The sequence below is a fragment of the Haematobia irritans genome, chromosome 1 (genome assembly GCF_050003625.1).
Source record: "Haematobia irritans isolate KBUSLIRL chromosome 1, ASM5000362v1, whole genome shotgun sequence".
NCBI lineage: Eukaryota > Metazoa > Arthropoda > Insecta > Diptera > Muscidae > Haematobia > Haematobia irritans.
In genome coordinates, this window is record NC_134397.1 from 627,358 (window position 1) to 645,617 (window position 18,260).

Genomic DNA, 18,260 nt, shown 5'->3' on the forward strand with positions numbered 1-18,260 from the left:
TTTTATCCTCTTTTTGCGATATATTAATAAAGGTATTTATGTACAAACAAATTCCAATTTAAAATCCAAATTATGACAGGTACTTCAAAGTAAAAACAGTTTTCATAATGTTAAAAAAAAAACTTTAAACCAAAGATGCATATCCTTAAAATAAGTCTTACCCTCTATTTGAAGCGATTTTATCTTAAATTTAAAGATGCAATATGTCAGTTGAGTTAAAGACGATTTCTTTAAATTAAAAATGTTTTCTTTATTTTAAGGAAAATTTGCCTTACTTCAAAGATTTACAACTTCAGCAGAGAGACGGAAAATTTCAAGATTTGTATCCTAAATTTAATGAAAAAATTTTTGAAGCAAGGATTATAAACTTTCATTTAATTAAAATGTCATTATTTTAAAGAATTTTGTCCTTAACTTTGGGTAAATTTCGATTCCTAAAATTTTAGGAATCATATTAGGTCAATATTTTTTTCTATGTACCTATAACCAGTATTGTTATTCTCAGTGGAAGTACGGATTATATTATAATTAAATTTCATTTATTTTTATTGATTCACATTAATTTGTTGAACATTAATGAGTTAATTGATTTAATTTTTACTCAATTTAATTGTTTTCATTTTAGCCTAATAGTGAAACAAGAGACAAAGCATATTAAGAAACTTCATTAATTGAGTAAATGAAGAGAAAATGCCAAGACACAAATTAATACAACTAAACATGTTTAAGTCCGTATCTGGCTGGGAGAGATGAGTCAATTTGGTTCTTATATGCTAACTTCTAATGGAGAAAACATATAAGAATTATCGATTTGAGAATCGAACCATATCTAACTCCACTGTGCGATTTAGTTTAATATAAATTAATTTATTTAGTTTAATTTAATTTAGCAACTTATTGCTTATTTTAACCTAACCTTCTTTAGAACCGCGTTTAAGTATAAATTCATTAAATTGATGTGTTTGATAAGTTATTAAATTAATAAACTCTCAAAAAATGTGTAATTTTTCAAGGATAATCTCACGCATATATGTTTTATTTCATTACCCGTTACATCACTTGCCATCATCACTTACACTACTTGATAGGCCATCGGAATGTGCAAAACTCATGTTATTCAATGTCGGAAATGTTTAACAACTTCGCGGTGCCCAACTACGCATTTGCATATCCGAATGGGTGTGGATTTATTACTGAAACGGCTGTTGGCAGACAAAGATCAAAATTATTTAAACAGCCTAGCGGAATGCTTGGGCAATGGCGTGCTCGCGGTTTCTAGTTTTCCCCTTCCCTTCCCATAGGACCACCATACAACAGTTGCCAGAATAGCTGCTTGCCTATCAAGGAGAAACCTAGGCAATTAAAATTACTCCAGTGCGGAATGTTATGGTCGGATACACTATAGACGCACGCACATCCATCACAGGAAAGCTGATGGCGTAAATCAAATTCCTCAAATGTTCCAAATGAAAAACACTTTATTGATTGTTTCAAATTAAAATTTTCACCGCCTCTGTGGTTTGTCCCAAACATACGGCTCCAATATTCAAGAGACCTCTAAACGACTTGCAAGCGTTAATATAACATGAACTGTGTTTAGCCAATTCCAAGTCGTGGCCACCAAAAAGGATGGGAGGAGAATGGAAGACATCAAAAAATAAAAAAATAAAAATAAATAAGGTACTTCCGTATTCCGTATTTGTTTAATTTCATTAAAGACATAAACATTCGCATATACTTGATTACGTTTCTCTTCCATGAAAATCAGATTTGTTTGTGTACACGAGCCGAGATTTTGTATAAGACGATTTGGTTAAAGACTCTTTGCCAGCATCAGAAAATCTCTTCAACTGCCATGAGAAATCAATATTCCGTATAGTTTCAATGTCACAAGAAATTTCTGGCGGTATTGACCAAATAAGGTGAGCTAGATCTCATAGTCAGGTATAATATTTAATGGTGTGAGAAGTTATCAACTCGTAATGGGGAAAATAATGACCAAACTTTGTTTGTTACATAAATTCCGCTCTCCAAAAAGAAAATCAAAAAATATTTTCATAAAGTTATATTATATAATCAGAGATTAAAATATATATCTGGCAAGTGGTGCCACAAAACAAAGCAAGCAAGCAAGAATATCGTCTTATTTGACCTGGCCAAGTAGTAGGTTTGTGCCACAATTCAACAATAGTTACAATTATGTCTAAAACAATATGAGAATTCTAATTTCAGTCACTGTAAATTATTAAGATGCTGAATTTGAAGATCGATTTAAATTGACGGTTATAACGATATTGCATGGTCCGCGATTTTCAGTTCGTTATATGCAAACATAGTAAAGAACAAATTATATATTTACTCATTTGGAACTTAAGTGAATTTGGTGCGTTCATAAATTTGACTTTTGCCCTTACTTCCATATTCCCCTCGACTAATGTGTACTTTGGTTTAAACAATAAGCAATTTAATTTATTTGTTTTTGGTCGTTATAATCTTGGTAATTTTTAATGAAAATGTCTTAGAGGGACCACAAATACTATTTCATAGATTCGGAATAACCGTGTTCGTTACAAACGTAGTGATTTATATGGAGAATTTGAGAAAAATCAAATGGGAAAAACTTCATAGTAGGGATGCTAAAATGAACTAAATGATGATAAACAGTTAGACTTTACCGTGTGCGTATCACGTTTATAATTTAGTGCCAATTTTTTATTCTTTTATTCTTATTTATATGTTTACAGTTTTAACCATTAGATTGGATTCCATACCATTTTCTGACGAACGATGAGTTATCTTTTCACACCAATCCTGGTTATTTGTCTGAATGTTTCAAAGTGTTTCTAAGTGATTCACACATAGTGTCTATAAACGGGAAGTTCTTTATTATTCAGCTTAATATAGAATTAGGCAGCACAAATTGATATGGACAGTTTACCATCTGTGGCATTACAATGGATCTACTAGTATGAGTGAATCTCAACTAACAGAAATTAAGCTTCCTAGAGCTGAAACCCTTATGTAATTTCAAAATTTCCTCCATATTACTCCAGCTAACCATTGTATTAGATCCACAGTTTTAGTTTGCTTAAATTTTTCAAAAATATTTTGTATTTAGACATCGGCGGTATTTCCTTGCATATGATTTGTGTGAGTTATTGTCTATTATTCTTATGTGGACAATATTAATTATTAACTTGTAATGGAATAATTTATGAGAAAAGATTTTTTTTTTTCGAAAATTAAAAAAAAAAAATAAAACAAAACAAAACAAAAACCATCTAAATCGAGTATATTCTATGTGAGTTTTTCGGATTTCTCTTGTATAGCTTGCTGTCTCTGCTAAAACAGGAATTTGTTAGAGCCTTTGGGATTAATTGATGGATTTCCGTTTGACAATGTCACAATATCATTTAGTGTCAGTACAAAATCGATTGGCTTAATCCTCAAACAATTATGTTATAACAAAGTCTATTGATGAATATGGAAATTTCTGGGTTTATCTTCTTCCGCAGACATTTCAATTTAATTGATTGGTCAAAGTCAATGTAGCAAATGACAATAAAGTACATTTTTCAAATGTTTATATCTTTTACTTGATACTAGGATTACAAGAAGTTGTATGGATGTGTCCATTATCCATTATTAGTGTAGAGTGAAGCTTTTCAAAATACATCTAAAAATGTAACAAATTGAATAGTCCCACAAATGAGTTCCCATTTAGCAACCCCCTTTAAAAAATAAAACCAAATGAAATCGAAAACAAACTCCCTAAGTATTCTGCAAAACAATCAAATATAAATATATCCTCCATGTAAGAGCATATGGATGACCTCATTGTGTGTGAAACAGGTGAAGAAATCATAGTCACAATTTGCTGATTCATACCTGCGTATGAGCAATCAAATATCTCCAGTGTTAATCATACGTCACCATGTATCATACGAACCATATGAGCCTAGTTTTATACCAGCCTTGTGCATGTGTTTTTCTCAGAGATTAAGAGAAATTGGGCAAGAGGTGGTTATAATGTTAATTTATGGCATTATTTATCCTCGGAGATATGACATTCTATTCTATGGCAAATGCCAAATAGCATTGTTAAGGAAATTGGATATTTTTGGCTCCTTACGGTCTGTTGGGAATTTATGGGTTTTGTAAAGGCAAAACAACATTGGGGATAGCTATTTACACTCACATTTGCATTCAACAGATGGTAATTGTGTTGTTCCCATACATCCAATTCGGACAAATAGCATATGGATCATTAACATTTCTCCAGTAGATTAATCCATTTCCTTCAATTGGCAATTCGATCGCCTTGGAAACAAGACCAAGTAGTCTAATAGAGAGATATACAATCCTACATTTTTCATCTACATGGTAAACTATCGGCCAGATAGGGTGAATAAATCAGACAGCCCTTATTACAAGATTACCGCACACTCATGTTTGAATTGGTTGATGGCAATGAAGTATAAATCTCCAGTATATCTGGACCATGTTGACATTATTCTACAGACATCCTCGGCCAAACACACATATGTGTACACCCAAGCTCACCCTTATCAGAATAACTTCATTGCCCGGAAGAAGACCATTAGTAAGAGTATCAGAAATAGTACTAATTTGCTAATGAACTCTTTGAACTGTTTCAGGAGTATAAGCAAACGTCCGACAGGAATCACTTATCTACCACATTCGCCTATACACAAAGGCTTTGGGCAGGCAGAGACCATTTAAAAGTTAAGAAAATGGCATGAAGTCGTTTGCTTTTTAGAAATAATTTTCTAATTTTCTGTTTGTGTACCATGTGTTTGAGTGTATGGATGCCATTATCTGATTTTCCACAAGTATGACATCATAGGCAAGGTAAAAACTCTGTGGGTCCCACTCTAGACATATTAGTCGTATGGCAGACTGCATCAACGAACCAACCAAGCGAGTGGCCTCAAGACTTAATGAGTTGGAAAACTTTACTCTTTTTTCTTTACAATATGAACTTGTGTGTGTGTGTGTGGCGGAAGCAAACAAAACAACAAAAAACGTTTTCATTATTATGTACGTGACTGGAAAAACCGTGAGTTTAATGACACCCACACAAATACACTATGAAGGTAAACTGCAGGGCCTAAGTTTTTAGTTTCTTGGCCTTTGCCTTGTACGACACACGAAGGGGAAACCTGACTGAGTAAGTACATAGACATGTTTTATGAGCATCAAATGCTTAATGAGTTTATTTAATTTTTAACTTCAACACAAAAATTCGAACATTTCGTTGTTAATTGGATTTTTCCCGAATGCTGGGGTCTCCCCATGTACCACTCGACTTCAGAATGTGCCTACGAGAAATGTTGAAATTAAGGATATTAAAAGAATCCAGATATCGGTATTCATGTGACGTATACCAAAACAGAGTGTTGTAACCCAGAAGATGAGATTCAAGTTTTCAGGAAATTGGAAAATACTTTTATCCACATAAACATTTTCCTCTTTTTTACCACATCTATTTGTCGTCATAGGAAAATATCAAAATTTAAATATCAGCTAAATTGCAGCTTCTGTAGTATCAACAAAGAGAACATTTTCAGGATAATCGGATTAAAATCGTGGTAGCTGAATGGCCATGAAATATGAGGACAATAAAGACACTACTGGGTAAATTTTGTAAATAACAATCGGGAAATCCGTATCTCTGGAGGATTTATCAAAATAGAGACCGATATAGCTCATCTTCAAATCTGGGTCAATGGAATCATTATTGAAGAATGTATTAAGATTACAATAGACAGACAGATAAATTATTTTTCGCATTCCATTCTGATTTACTTTTCTGCAGCGAATCGAGGAAAACACGTTCTTCTTTACTTAAGACACCATTTTTAGGAAAATTGTTCAAGGTTTAAACATTAAAACAATGTGCCCACAATAATAATGGTTTTATACATGGCTGGTATCCTTATCCCATCCCATCACAGTAATTGGGTATACGAAATATCTAACATTTCAATTGCATTTCTACTTTCCATTTTCACTTTTAATTTCCAGGACAGAAAGCAGACATTTTTCCAATTAATGTTACATATAACCTTAATCGTAAAAATGTCTGCATTAAGAGCCTTTATTGCTCTCGCCCACATAATCCGTCCCTAAGGCTATTCCAATGTTTATCTATGTAAGAGCCCAAGCATGTTTATTTATCTTTTTTGCCCATTTTGATATATGATTCCTAATGTTTCCATTCAATTAATAACTTGGTCGATTATACCTACTAGAAAACAAAAGGACTCGAATGGCACCTTCCATTTATATTGCTCCATGGAGAATTAAAAGTTTAACTAAATATTTGTATTGCTGGAGGAAACAAGAGGTGGAGACCCACGCTTAACAAATTCAAAGTTATCGAATTCCTTAAATCCAAAAAAATTGCTTTACTCGAAGAGAATAGGTATCGCAAGCTACATGTATCGCAAGTGTTTCATATGAATGGGGGTTTTAATGCATTAGTGGTTCATATCGCCACTACTATATTATTTGGGGTTTGCATAAATTTTCATAGTAGTGTAAATATTGTGACACTTTTCTACTTCCTTCACAAATGATCAAGAAAATAAAATAGAATCTCTTAAAGTATGCCATCAAACATACAAACAAACTCTATATCTCAATACTTATAAAACCATGACTGCTAAATTTGTATATAGCAATACAAAATGCCATTCGTATTTCGACTACGATTATGTTAGAAATGCTAATCGCACATCGAACAGAGTTAGTCTTGGGGCTCAACCGTCATGCAGTTTCGCATAGCTGACTTTCTCCCATCCTCAATAATTTATTGATATTTGCATCTGTTAAATTTGGTTGTAATTAAATTGAAGCGAAAAAGCAATTTTATGTTAATAATAAACATTAAATATTAAAGACATCATACGGTGACAGTAGCTAGAGCGTGATTTACATAAAATCATCTGAGGTGAGTATATGAGTGACAGCTGAAACCAAAATCGTCTGATATTGACGATATGCTTCCATGGGTAAGCTCCCCAAAAGTAAGTGACTACTTATTTTTCTCCGCCAGTTTCTGTAGCAAAGTGAGAAAGGAGAATGCCTGGGTTACTACCTGCAAAATCCATAGAAAAGAAAAATACATTTTCTCTATTAGCAGACATACAATGCTCGCGATGCGTCACATAGGAATCAAACTTTACCGAACGTAATCGTTGAACATCCATAAGATAAAATTTGCCAGCTGTTAGTTTCATCATTCGTTTGGAATTGGTGAGGAATATTAAAATGTCACTTTTGTACAGGTGGCCATGGATCCACCATTGAGAACGCCAAAATGCTTCACCAGCACGAATACTGTGACTACTCAGCATTTCGCCACAATATGTGAACATCAGCAATTCCGACAGAGTCAAAGCAAGATATTGAATCAGATTAATTGTTCTCATGGTTGAACGTTCACCCTGTGTGTGTGTGTGTGTGATTGAAAGATTAGAGTGATAGTAATTGTTTTAATATTAAATGGTTACTCCCTTACTTACCGCCACACCCACGAATGCCAATAGACATAACTGAAGGGTTATCTGAAGTGACTTAATCAGGCAATATGGATTGAAAAGCTTTTCCAGTGTGTCACAGCTCTGCAGGATAAACTGATGTATGTGTACGCATTCGATAAGTGAGTCATGAAGAGCCTGTTTCATACTGCTGTATTTTGTCATTTTCGATAGTGACAGTTCTCTCAAATTTATGGGATGTTCTTCTAGAAGGGCATACTGATTTAGTTCGTCATCTTTTGCACTGGGCAAATCCAATTGAATTTTTCTTTTCCAAACCATATTGATGAGAAGAAAATTTAAATAAAATCAAAATTATAAATATTTAATTTATTTCTAAAATCTAATAATATTCATTTAATCGAAATAAATGTGGGTATTGTTCACTTGATTTTGAAGCCAAACATACAGTATGGATAGACAACAAAGCAACGAATGGATTAAGAGGTGTCTACTCTCTTTATTGCTAACATTGACAATAGACACGAAGAACTGCAACTGGGTTGTAATCAAATAAATATAAGAAAGCCATATTATAAAAAAAACATAGTAGTGATGCCTCTATAAACTATAATATATTAATGATGCCAACAGTATTCAAAACATAACGAAGGTATTTTAAAGCTCTAAACACTATGTTATATCTCTACGCCACACACCCAGAGAAGGAATATGATCACCTCAAACATGTTTTAAGAGCAAAATGTTATTTTTGGGTGGTGACCATGTAACATGGTTTTCGCAAACATGTTATTTTCTCGGAAATCATGTATCTGATCTCGGCAAGCAGGTTATATTTGACGAGAAAATAACATTTTAGTGACAAACATGTTACATGGTCACCATACAAAAATAACATTTTGCTCTTGAAACATATTTGAGGTGATCATATTCCTTCCCTGCGTGCAGGCTGCGACAGCTGCTTCACATACTTGAAAACTGAAATGGCAACTCTTGAGTGATGTTGCACATTTTCTATTTTTTAAATTCTTATGTAAATTAAACGTTTTTATTGTTTGTTTGTGTTGTGTTGTATATTTATTGCATATATTTGAAATTCAATTTTCTTTATATGCTAATTCTAAAATCGCGAAGACGACAGCCCCTGTTTAGAACAAATACGTTTAGCTAATCATATTTAATTTTTTATTGATTTTTATTTAAAATTTAAATGCCTTAGTTTGGTACCACTGTATTAGTTAGTTATATTGGTTTTGCTTAGATCTTTCATAAAACATACCTCCAAGGTTTGTGAAAAGGCATAAACGATATTATCACATAGTTACGTACAGCTTTTCGGTTGTGATTTTCTTTTCTGCGATTCAACAACAGTCTAGCAACAGATTAATCCTGTCCCAAGAGCTTATCACTATTTTAATGTATTTGGATTACTCCCGAAAACTGATGTTAATATTTTATTTATTTGGTAAAAGTGTATAAAGTTCTTCGTATATTTGATGACCCCAACTTAGGATATATATGCCCATGTTTTAAGTAGAAAGCTTATTCAAAATAAATACTAAATTGACATCTTCTCGAAATTAATATTGAATACATTTTTTCTAATTTATTAGAGACTGCAGGATTTTCGTTTTAATATCAACATTCATATTTTGTATATCTTTAAAATTTAAAAAGAGATTTCTTGGACAATTAAGATTGGGGAATTTCATTGATTTTGTTGATGAAATGAAATTTCCACATACAAATGTATACAGGGTTAGCTATACATGTTTCAACACTGGCGATAGTACATTTCCATGTACCGTTTTAATTAGCATCAATGTTCAAACGAAGTTCTGCTGATTTCGCACGAAATCTTTGTGTTCACAATCATATTCGTATTAGTGTAAGGGCATTAAAAGCTCAATAGCATGAGTCAGCATATTTGTATCACAAACACTATTGGGGACTTACCGCAATTCGTTCATATCATCTCTGGCCAAGAGTTGGGCGTGATAGGTGACATTCTTCAGACTGCAGTATAGAACATCAAGCTGTCCCAACATGATGAAAACCACCGATACAAAAAGAGCAGATCCATTACCAAAAATACAACCCATTAAAAATTGACACCATAGTTGAATGGCATAGATGATTTCGTAGAGCCCCGGCTTCTGTAATGTAGAAAGTGTTCCACCAAACCCAGTGCCCAGACAATGTGAATATTATACAAACCAATGGATCGAATGGATACCAGCAATTTAAAGGTAAAGTGTGAGATCCCATAAGCAGTGGGGCTAATCCCCAACTAACAACTCCTACAATGCAGGCTATCAACCAATATAGACTCGTTTTATGAGCCAAAAAGATGGAGCGTTTAGCACTCACAAATGTCAATCCAGCCAATGAATGATGTTGATATCTTCGATTGACCTGAGTAATGAACTCAACTAGAACTGTGGATCTATACAGCCAGTAACACGTAGCAAAAGTCGCAAACGAATATATTATGGCCAAGGTAAGAGCATCCGTGATATCTTCCAACACTCCATCCTGCAGCATATCGAATGTGGTCTTTATAAATAGTACGGCAATATGAAAATTCGAAAACACACAAAAACTACAATAGCTCAAAGCCAAGAGTCGACACCATGGTTTCCACGATGAGGAAAAGTATATCTCCATTTTTATGGGCACTTGGCCCATGAACTTCATAAAAAACATCTGCAGAGTAAAAACATCGTCCAGCCTTTTATCATCATGCTGTGAGTAACAAACATCACTGTCACCTCCATGAAAGTCCCCCGGTGACATTTTATGTCTGGCTCTGAAAACGGCAAACTGATGATATATGCCACCTCTGAGGGCCATTTAAATACAGCAGTAGGGACCAGATGGTGTCCATCCACAATCAGTGGTGTGAAAAATTAATTAGTAAACTCTCGCATTCAGATTGGACTCACTTTAATGGAAAAATCACCTCTTCTAGAGGGGCAGACATAGGTTCATTAGGCTTTGCACGACTTGGTTGCAGAAAAAGCTTGTAATTGGTTAATTGTCACATACTTGTGTACACACTCGCTTCACTGGTTGCAGTTCAGCCATAAATCTCTGCTCGCCAATGGAATAGGATGGCATCGCAAAGTTTTAAACTTTTTGTTAACCACACCGTGCATTTTGCAGAGCCACTAATCCAACTGGCAATGTAATTTTGGACATGTTCTAATTTCGAGGAAGCCAATTAACAACTTTTAAAGTTTAAAACTTTGTAGAGCATGCCATCCCATCCAGGTAAGGAACTATTGAGTGAAAGTGGCCATTTATACTTTGAGCTGAGGGTGAAAGGGAGATAATTTGCAATAGATTCACGAAACATAGCTGGCAAATGCCATTAAATATCACTTTAGGCATTTTTAATCCAAGGAGACGCGAATGATGTTAACTTGGTTAGCAAAGTCATGACGGAAAGTAACTATCCAAGTTCTAATGTCGTGGTGATGAATACATATAGTCAAGCCACATCGAAACCATATTTCTAGCCACCAGAAGTAAAACTGCCTGCTAAGGACATTAGTTAAGGATCTAGAAACATTCAGACGATAACAATTCGGCTGCTAGGAAACTAAGGGCTACAGACTTCACGCAGTCTAATGACAGTAAATTGGAAAAGAACATTTTTATCATTTTGGTACAAATTACCTTAATTTGTATAATTCTTTGTTTTTTTTTTCGATTACACTATTTTTTATATAGCACATTTCCTTTGGTAAACGGTTTTATTTTCTTTAAAGGTAAATAGGAGGAGTAAATTTCATTTCTGAAAAATATTTTTTGTCTGTATGTTATGTACACCTTTTTGACACAAGGCTTAATAGAGAAGTTTTGCAAGCCTTATACCTTTTCTTCGGAAATATGACTCGTTTTGACTTAAAAAGTGCCCCCTGACTAAACGGGTGTATACTTGTAACTCAATACTTACCGTAGAGCATTTATATCCTCCCCGAACAGTAGTTGGGCATGATAGTTGAGATTCTTAAGACTACAGTACAGCACATCAAGTTGCCCCAGCATTATCAAGACCACCGAAACGAACAGAGCAGAACCATTGCCAAATATACAACCCATCAAAAATTGACACCAAAGTTGTGTAGCATACATGGGTTTGTATAACTGCGGCTTCTGAAATAAACATCATGTTCCATAATACAGAGAATTGAGGGAAAATTTCGGGGATGAACAAACCAGAGGATCGAATGGATACCAACAGTTCAATGGCAATGTATGAGAGCCCAACAACAATGGAGCCAATCCCCAACTAACAACTCCCGCGATGCAGGCTGTTTGCCAGTATTTACAAATTTTATGGGCCAATACTATAGAACGTTTAGAGCTTACAAATGTCAATCCAGCCATTGAATGATGTCGATATTTTCGATTGACTCCATTGATAAACTTGATCAGAGTTACAGATCGGTACAGCCAGTAACAGGTGGCAAATGTCGCAAATGAATAGATTATAGCCATGGTCAGAGAATCGGTGATCTCCTCTAACTCACCACTTTGCAAAGTATCAAATGTTGTCTTTATAAAGAGAATGGCCATATGCAAACTCGAAAGCACACAAAAAATACTATAACACCAGGCCAAGCAACGGCATAATGGCTTCCAAAACGGTGGAAAGTATACATCCAGTTTTATAGGTACTTGGCCCACCAATTTCATAAAAAACAGTTGCAAATTGACAATATCATCCACTCGTTTGCTATCATACTCCGAATATATCACATCACAATCACCGCCATGAAAGTCCTTTCGAGACATTTTACTCCTAGCACTAAATTATCCAAACTAATCATATGGGCTAGCTTTGAGGGCCATTTAAATAGAGCCACACACATTCTCACCTAAATGGTGTCAGTGGGTGTTCCTGGTATAATCTCAATGGGTCAACTTCCCAGCGGGAAATGGAAGCGACGTGGAATCGATGATGGAAGTGCTGTCCGGGTAGCTATAAGGCCTGGGCGCTGCATTACGTGTTCATTTCAAAATAACATTGGATTGGATTGGAGACCAAGGCCTTGCCTCTCGCTTCTATTCGTATGCCTTCTAGAGGTGGTGTCGTCGATGCCATGTTATCAGGCCTTCATACTAAGTACAAAAATCATGCCTTCCAAAGAAGGTCCTCAAAAAGGCCTGGACAGGAAGGCATAAAAGAAAGCGTGTAAAAATAAATATTTTGAAGGCAAGGTTGTCTATGAACTGAATATTTGCCCTCATGCCTTTTACGTTAGAACTTAATTTGACTTACTTTTCCTATACAGTTTATTTTATTTTTGAGATTTTAATATTTACCTCAAGTGTATTTTTATTTTTCTGCTCCGTCGGGATTTGAACCGGGGTCCTCGTTATTGGTAGTCCTACACTCATCCACTGGCCTACGACACATTTATGTGATGTGGGAGCCAAAAGGTAAACTTAAGCTACACGTTAAGTCATTCCGCGTTCCCTTCTGTTGGAAGTGAACGTAGAATGGGTATCGGATCTTTTATATGTTACAGAGAATGTCTTCTAGAAGGCCAAAGTTAGGAGTAACTAGACATAAGCAAATTAATAGCTTGGCAGGCAACAAAGAATGAGTATGGGATCATTGGTGGGTTTGAACAGATTCTACCATAGGCAAAGTTATAGATTTTTGTTATTATTAATTTAATTATTAATTATTTAGAAAGATTTATGTTTATTTATTTAACCGCACTATAAAAATAAATAAATACGACCGTAATGTCAGGCAGGGCGAGTCTTATGGACTAGCCACCATGTATTACGAAGAAAATTCTACTAAAGACAAGGTATCTTAAAACCTCTTAACATTGCCTTAATGTACATGGAGGTAGATTAAATACCTATATAAGCTAAATCAGTTCTTGGTCAGTTAACATAAAATTTCCTATTTCGATTGGATCGTACCAATCGAAATACCATCCGACCTACATAAATAGTAGCTACTTGTACAAAGTATCCCGTCGAACAGTGACCCCCAAACTGGTATTAATTCAAGGGAATAACCGATTTACATGAAATTTGGCAAAACGTTTGCTCTTGTTAATAGTAGTATCTCTGTCAATTTTCAAAGAGATCATGTCAGGTATATATATATAGCGCCCGTATATATAATCGTCCGATTTGAGTTTATATCCCATATTACTCAGCCAATTTTTGAAATTTTGAACAAACTTTTGTTTTTTTTTTGAGTGGCAAGCACTTTTACTATGTTTAGTTCAAACCTGATCGGAGTTATATATACCTCCCCATATGTACAGGATGGCTGATATGTAATACAACAAGTGCTATACTTTTTTTTTATGCCAACCACCATAGAATGGTGACGGGCGTATAATAAGCTTGTCATTCCGTTTGTAACACATCGCAATATCGATTTCCGACTATATAAAGTATATATATTCTTGATCAGGGAGAAATTCTAAGACGATATAATCATGTCCGTCTGTCTGGCTGTCTGTCTGTTGTAATCACGCTACAGTCTTCAATAATGAAGCAATCATGCTTAAATTTTGCACAAGCTCGTCTTTTGTCTGCAGGCAGGTCAAGTTCGAAGATGGGCAATATCGGTCCAGGTTTTGATATAGTCCCCATATAAACCGACCTCCCGATTTGGGGTATTGGGCTTATAGAAATCGTAGTTTTTATCCAATTTGCCTGAAATTTGAAATCTAGAGGTATTTTATGATCATAAAGAGGTGTGCCGCAAGTGGTGAGTATTGGTCCATGTTTTGGTATAGCCCCCATATAGACCGATTTCCCGATTTTACTTCTTGGGCTTCTAGAATCCGAAGTTTTTATCCAATTTGCCTGAAATTGGAAATCTGGAGGTATTTTTGGACCACAGGTATGCCAAAAATGGTGAGCATCGGTCAATGTTTTGGTATGGTCCCCATATAAACCGACCTCCCGATTTGGGGTCTTGGGCTTATAGAAACCGTAGTATTTATCCAATTTGCCTGAAATTGGAAATCTAGAGGTATTTTAAGACCATAAATAGGCGTGCCGAAAATGGTGAGTATCGGTCCATGTTTTGGTATATCCCCCATATAGACCAATCTCCCGATTTTACTTCTTGGACTTATAGAAACTGTAGTTTTTTCCAATTTGCCTGAAATTGGAAATCTAGAAGTATTTTATGACAATAAAGAGGTGTGCCGAAAAGGGCGTGTATTGGTTCATGTTTTGGTATATCCCCAATAATGACCGATCTCCGGATTTTATTTCTTGGGATTATAAAAACCGTAGTTATTATCCAATTTGTATGAAATCCGAAATCTAGAATTATTTTTGGATCATAAAGAGATACGCCGAAAATGGTGAGTATCGGTCAGTGTTGTAGTATAGCCCCCATAAGAATGATTCCCCGATTTAACTCCTTGGGTTTCTAAAAACCGTAGTTTTTATCCGATTTGCCTGAAATTTCACTTCCTGAGGGTATAAAAGGCGCACCGCTCATGAAAATTGCTTGAAACTCAATGTAAAGTTTCCAGATGTTACTTCTCGGGTGAAAATCAACAGATTTAAGATTTCAAACAAAGACGTTATTTTACCATTATCTTGCACACTTACAAGAGATGTTAATGGTTCCTCTTAAACAAAAATGGTTCTTACAAATCCAGAATCTGATATAGTCTTCATAGGTAAAATCTTTAAATTTATCTCCGAGAAGTGTATTGGTTGAACTGCTCTGCTTGATTTGTCCTCAAACCCCCCTGAAATTTCAAAGGAAATCCTAATATTTGATTCATGGTGGTGGGTATTTAAGATTCGGCCTGGCCGAACTTACGGCCGTATATAAAGGGTGATTTGTTAAGAGCTTGATAACTTTTAAAAAAAAAAAAAACGCATAAAATTTGCAAAATCTCATCGGTTCTTTATTTGAAACGTTAGATTGGTCCATGACATTTACTTTTTGAAGATAATTTCATTTAAATGTTGACCGCGGCTGCGTCTTAGGTGGTCCATTCGGAAAGTCCAATTTTGGGCAACTTTTTCGAGCATTTCGGCCGGAATAGCCCGAATTTCTTCGGAAATGTTGTCTTCCAAAGCTGGAATAGTTGCTGGCTTATTTCTGTAGACTTTAGACTTGACGTAGCCCCACAAAAAATAGTCTAAAGGCGTCAAATCGCATGATCTTGGTGGCCAACTTACCGGTCCATTTCTTGAGATGAATTGTTCTCCGAAGTTTTCCCTCAAAATGGCCATAGAATCGCGAGCTGTGTGGCATGTAGCGCCATCTTGTTGAAACCACATGTCAACCAAGTTCAGTTCTTCCATTTTTGGCAACAAAAAGTTTGTTAGCATCGAACGATAGCGATCGCCATTCACCGTAACGTTGCGTCCAACAGCATCTTTGAAAAAATACGGTCCAATGATTCCACCAGCGTACAAACCACACCAAACAGTGCATTTTTCGGGATGCATGGGCAGTTCTTGAACGGCTTCTGGTTGCTCTTCACTCCAAATGCGGCAATTTTGCTTATTTACGTAGCCATTCAACCAGAAATGAGCCTCATCGCTGAACAAAATTTGTCGATAAAAAAGCGGATTTTCTGCCAACTTTTCTAGGGCCCATTCACTGAAAATTCGACGTTGTGGCAGATCGTTCGGCTATTCATGATGAAATGTCAAAGCATACTGAGCATCTTTCTCTTTGACACCATGTCTGAAATCCCACGTGATCTGTCAAATACTAATGCATGAAAATCCTAACCTCAAAAGAATCACCCTTTATTTGTTTTTAATTTTATTTTTCAAAAGCAAGGGAGAACAAACTATAGTAACCATGTAGAGATAAAACTGCACATATACAAAACAAAAAAACATAATTGTAAAAAGTTTATAATCTTAAATTAAAATCTATTTTATTTAAATTTAGTACGCGAATCTTTGAAATGTTCGTGCCTCTATCAAAGTTATAGGACCATAAAGTGAGGCCAATTTCACTTAATATAAAGAAGAAAAAAAATGTATTAAAGATAAAAAAAACTTCAAAATAGGCTAATACTTATTTGGAGGATTTTGCATTTTTGGTTAAAAATTTATTTGAAAATAAGAAAACATTTGTTGCATTAAAAGGTATTTTACAATTTGGATTTTTATTCGAAATTTATTTATAGTTGTATACCTGTGTTGATATATCGCAAATCATGAACGAAAAAAATATATATATGAGACCTGTATCCTAGCTTTAAATTCACAGAGCCTAGATCTAGAGCTAGTTAGCTTCCAAAAAAGTGACTTTAGATTAAAAAAAAAACAATATCTCAGATTCAATAACGAAATCCTTAAGGAAAGGTCAAAAGATTTGAAGTCAAATAAATTTTTCTGTGTATATGCTCTCACAACAACATTACAAAACTGTATTATAACAACAACAACTAATATAGAAGACAAATAGAAATATCACGATCAAAACAAACGTATAAAGTAAAACCAATGGAAAATATGTGGGTAAATTGATCTACAACTAACTATATGTCCAACTTAATCCAAAAAAAAAAAACGAAAATTGTAAGACATCGCCAGAAATACTGTTTCGAATACAAAACGTGGAGGGTATAAAGATATATTCTATTTTAAATACACTGAAAGGCGGGGAGGGATACTAATTTCCAAATTTCTGGCAAATGGATGAGAATAGCGCATTACATGCTCTAGAACTAAAATCAAGAACTATATCTAAATATAAATCATCTTGCGAAATAACAGCAAATTCTAGTTTTGAGGCAAATCTGTTAAAAATATTGATACAAATGTTTGTTTGATGATTATATTAAAAAAAATTGAATTTTCGTTCTTATAACAACAATGTAGGTCCTTCTTTTTCCAATTCCCAAAGAAGGCACAGAATAATGTTTGCGGGCATTATTTAGAAAGGAAGTGCAAGGCATTTTAGCATGCATGATAGGAGAAGGCATATGGGAAGGTGTTAAGGATCCCAAAATCATGGGTTAAGAAGGCATGATTTTTGCGGTACTTCGCAATTTTCCCGCTGGGTTATTTGCCTTAAAAAAGGGCTAATTTTTAATTGAAATATCACCTCTAAGAGAGACACGGACGCACTTTCATTTCACTATGTGGTAGTTGCTTGGCTGGAAAAATGTGTAATTGCTTAATTATCAGATACACTCACTTCTCTAGTGTCCTTATATTCGTAAATCTCTACCATACATGGAATGAGATGTTATCGAAAAGTTTAATTGTTGTGTGGAAACTTTGTGTTTACGCCCATTGCATTTCCATCTAATTAATCAAACTATCAATATAATTATCAACCTCTTGTAAATTAAATGTCGAATCTAATTAAAGACTTTATTCAGAAATTAGACAAACATTCATGAAATCCAGGTGAATAAGAGTCGTAAGTTTTAATGCAGCTGTAGAGACCTGTAAACATCCGATTGTAATGTATGAAGCGTTATAGTACATTTCACTTGCAAACTGGTTTCTTCCACAAGATGAGAACATACGGATGCCATTGGAGATATGTATCATCATCCCATCATTTTATATTTCGCAATTAATGTTTGAACTGGCATTTCTGAGGGTATCGCCGTTTGGACTCTACTATAAAAAGGAGATCCCTTGTCATTGAGTTCAACATAGAATCGGGTAGCACTCATTGATAAGACAGAAGTTCACCACGTGTGGTATCACAAATACCGATCTGCCACTATTCCTAACCTA

General features: G+C 34.8%; 1 protein-coding gene across 3 annotated transcripts; it reads right to left on the reverse strand.

Moving 5' to 3' along the window:
- Positions 1 to 6,844: 6,844 nt before the first annotated feature.
- Positions 6,845 to 12,344, reverse strand: Or85e (Odorant receptor 85e). 3 transcript variants are annotated; one of them, XM_075288699.1, is made up of 6 exons: positions 10,298 to 10,337; positions 9,744 to 10,232; positions 9,483 to 9,682; positions 7,551 to 7,833; positions 7,212 to 7,472; positions 6,845 to 7,123 (listed from the first exon to the last, which is right to left on the reverse strand). In XM_075288699.1, the coding sequence occupies exons 1-6, from the start codon at positions 10,301 to 10,303 to the stop codon at positions 7,061 to 7,063; spliced, it is 1,302 nt and encodes a 433-aa protein (XP_075144814.1). In that variant the 5' UTR covers positions 10,304 to 10,337; the 3' UTR covers positions 6,845 to 7,060. The 3 variants fall into 3 exon arrangements, with proteins under 3 accessions (XP_075144814.1, XP_075144813.1, XP_075144812.1); XM_075288698.1 differs by lacking the exons at positions 9,483 to 9,682; positions 9,744 to 10,232; positions 10,298 to 10,337 and adding exons at positions 11,488 to 11,687; positions 11,751 to 12,344; XM_075288697.1 differs by having other exon boundaries at positions 9,744 to 10,398.
- Positions 12,345 to 18,260: the final 5,916 nt, after the last annotated feature.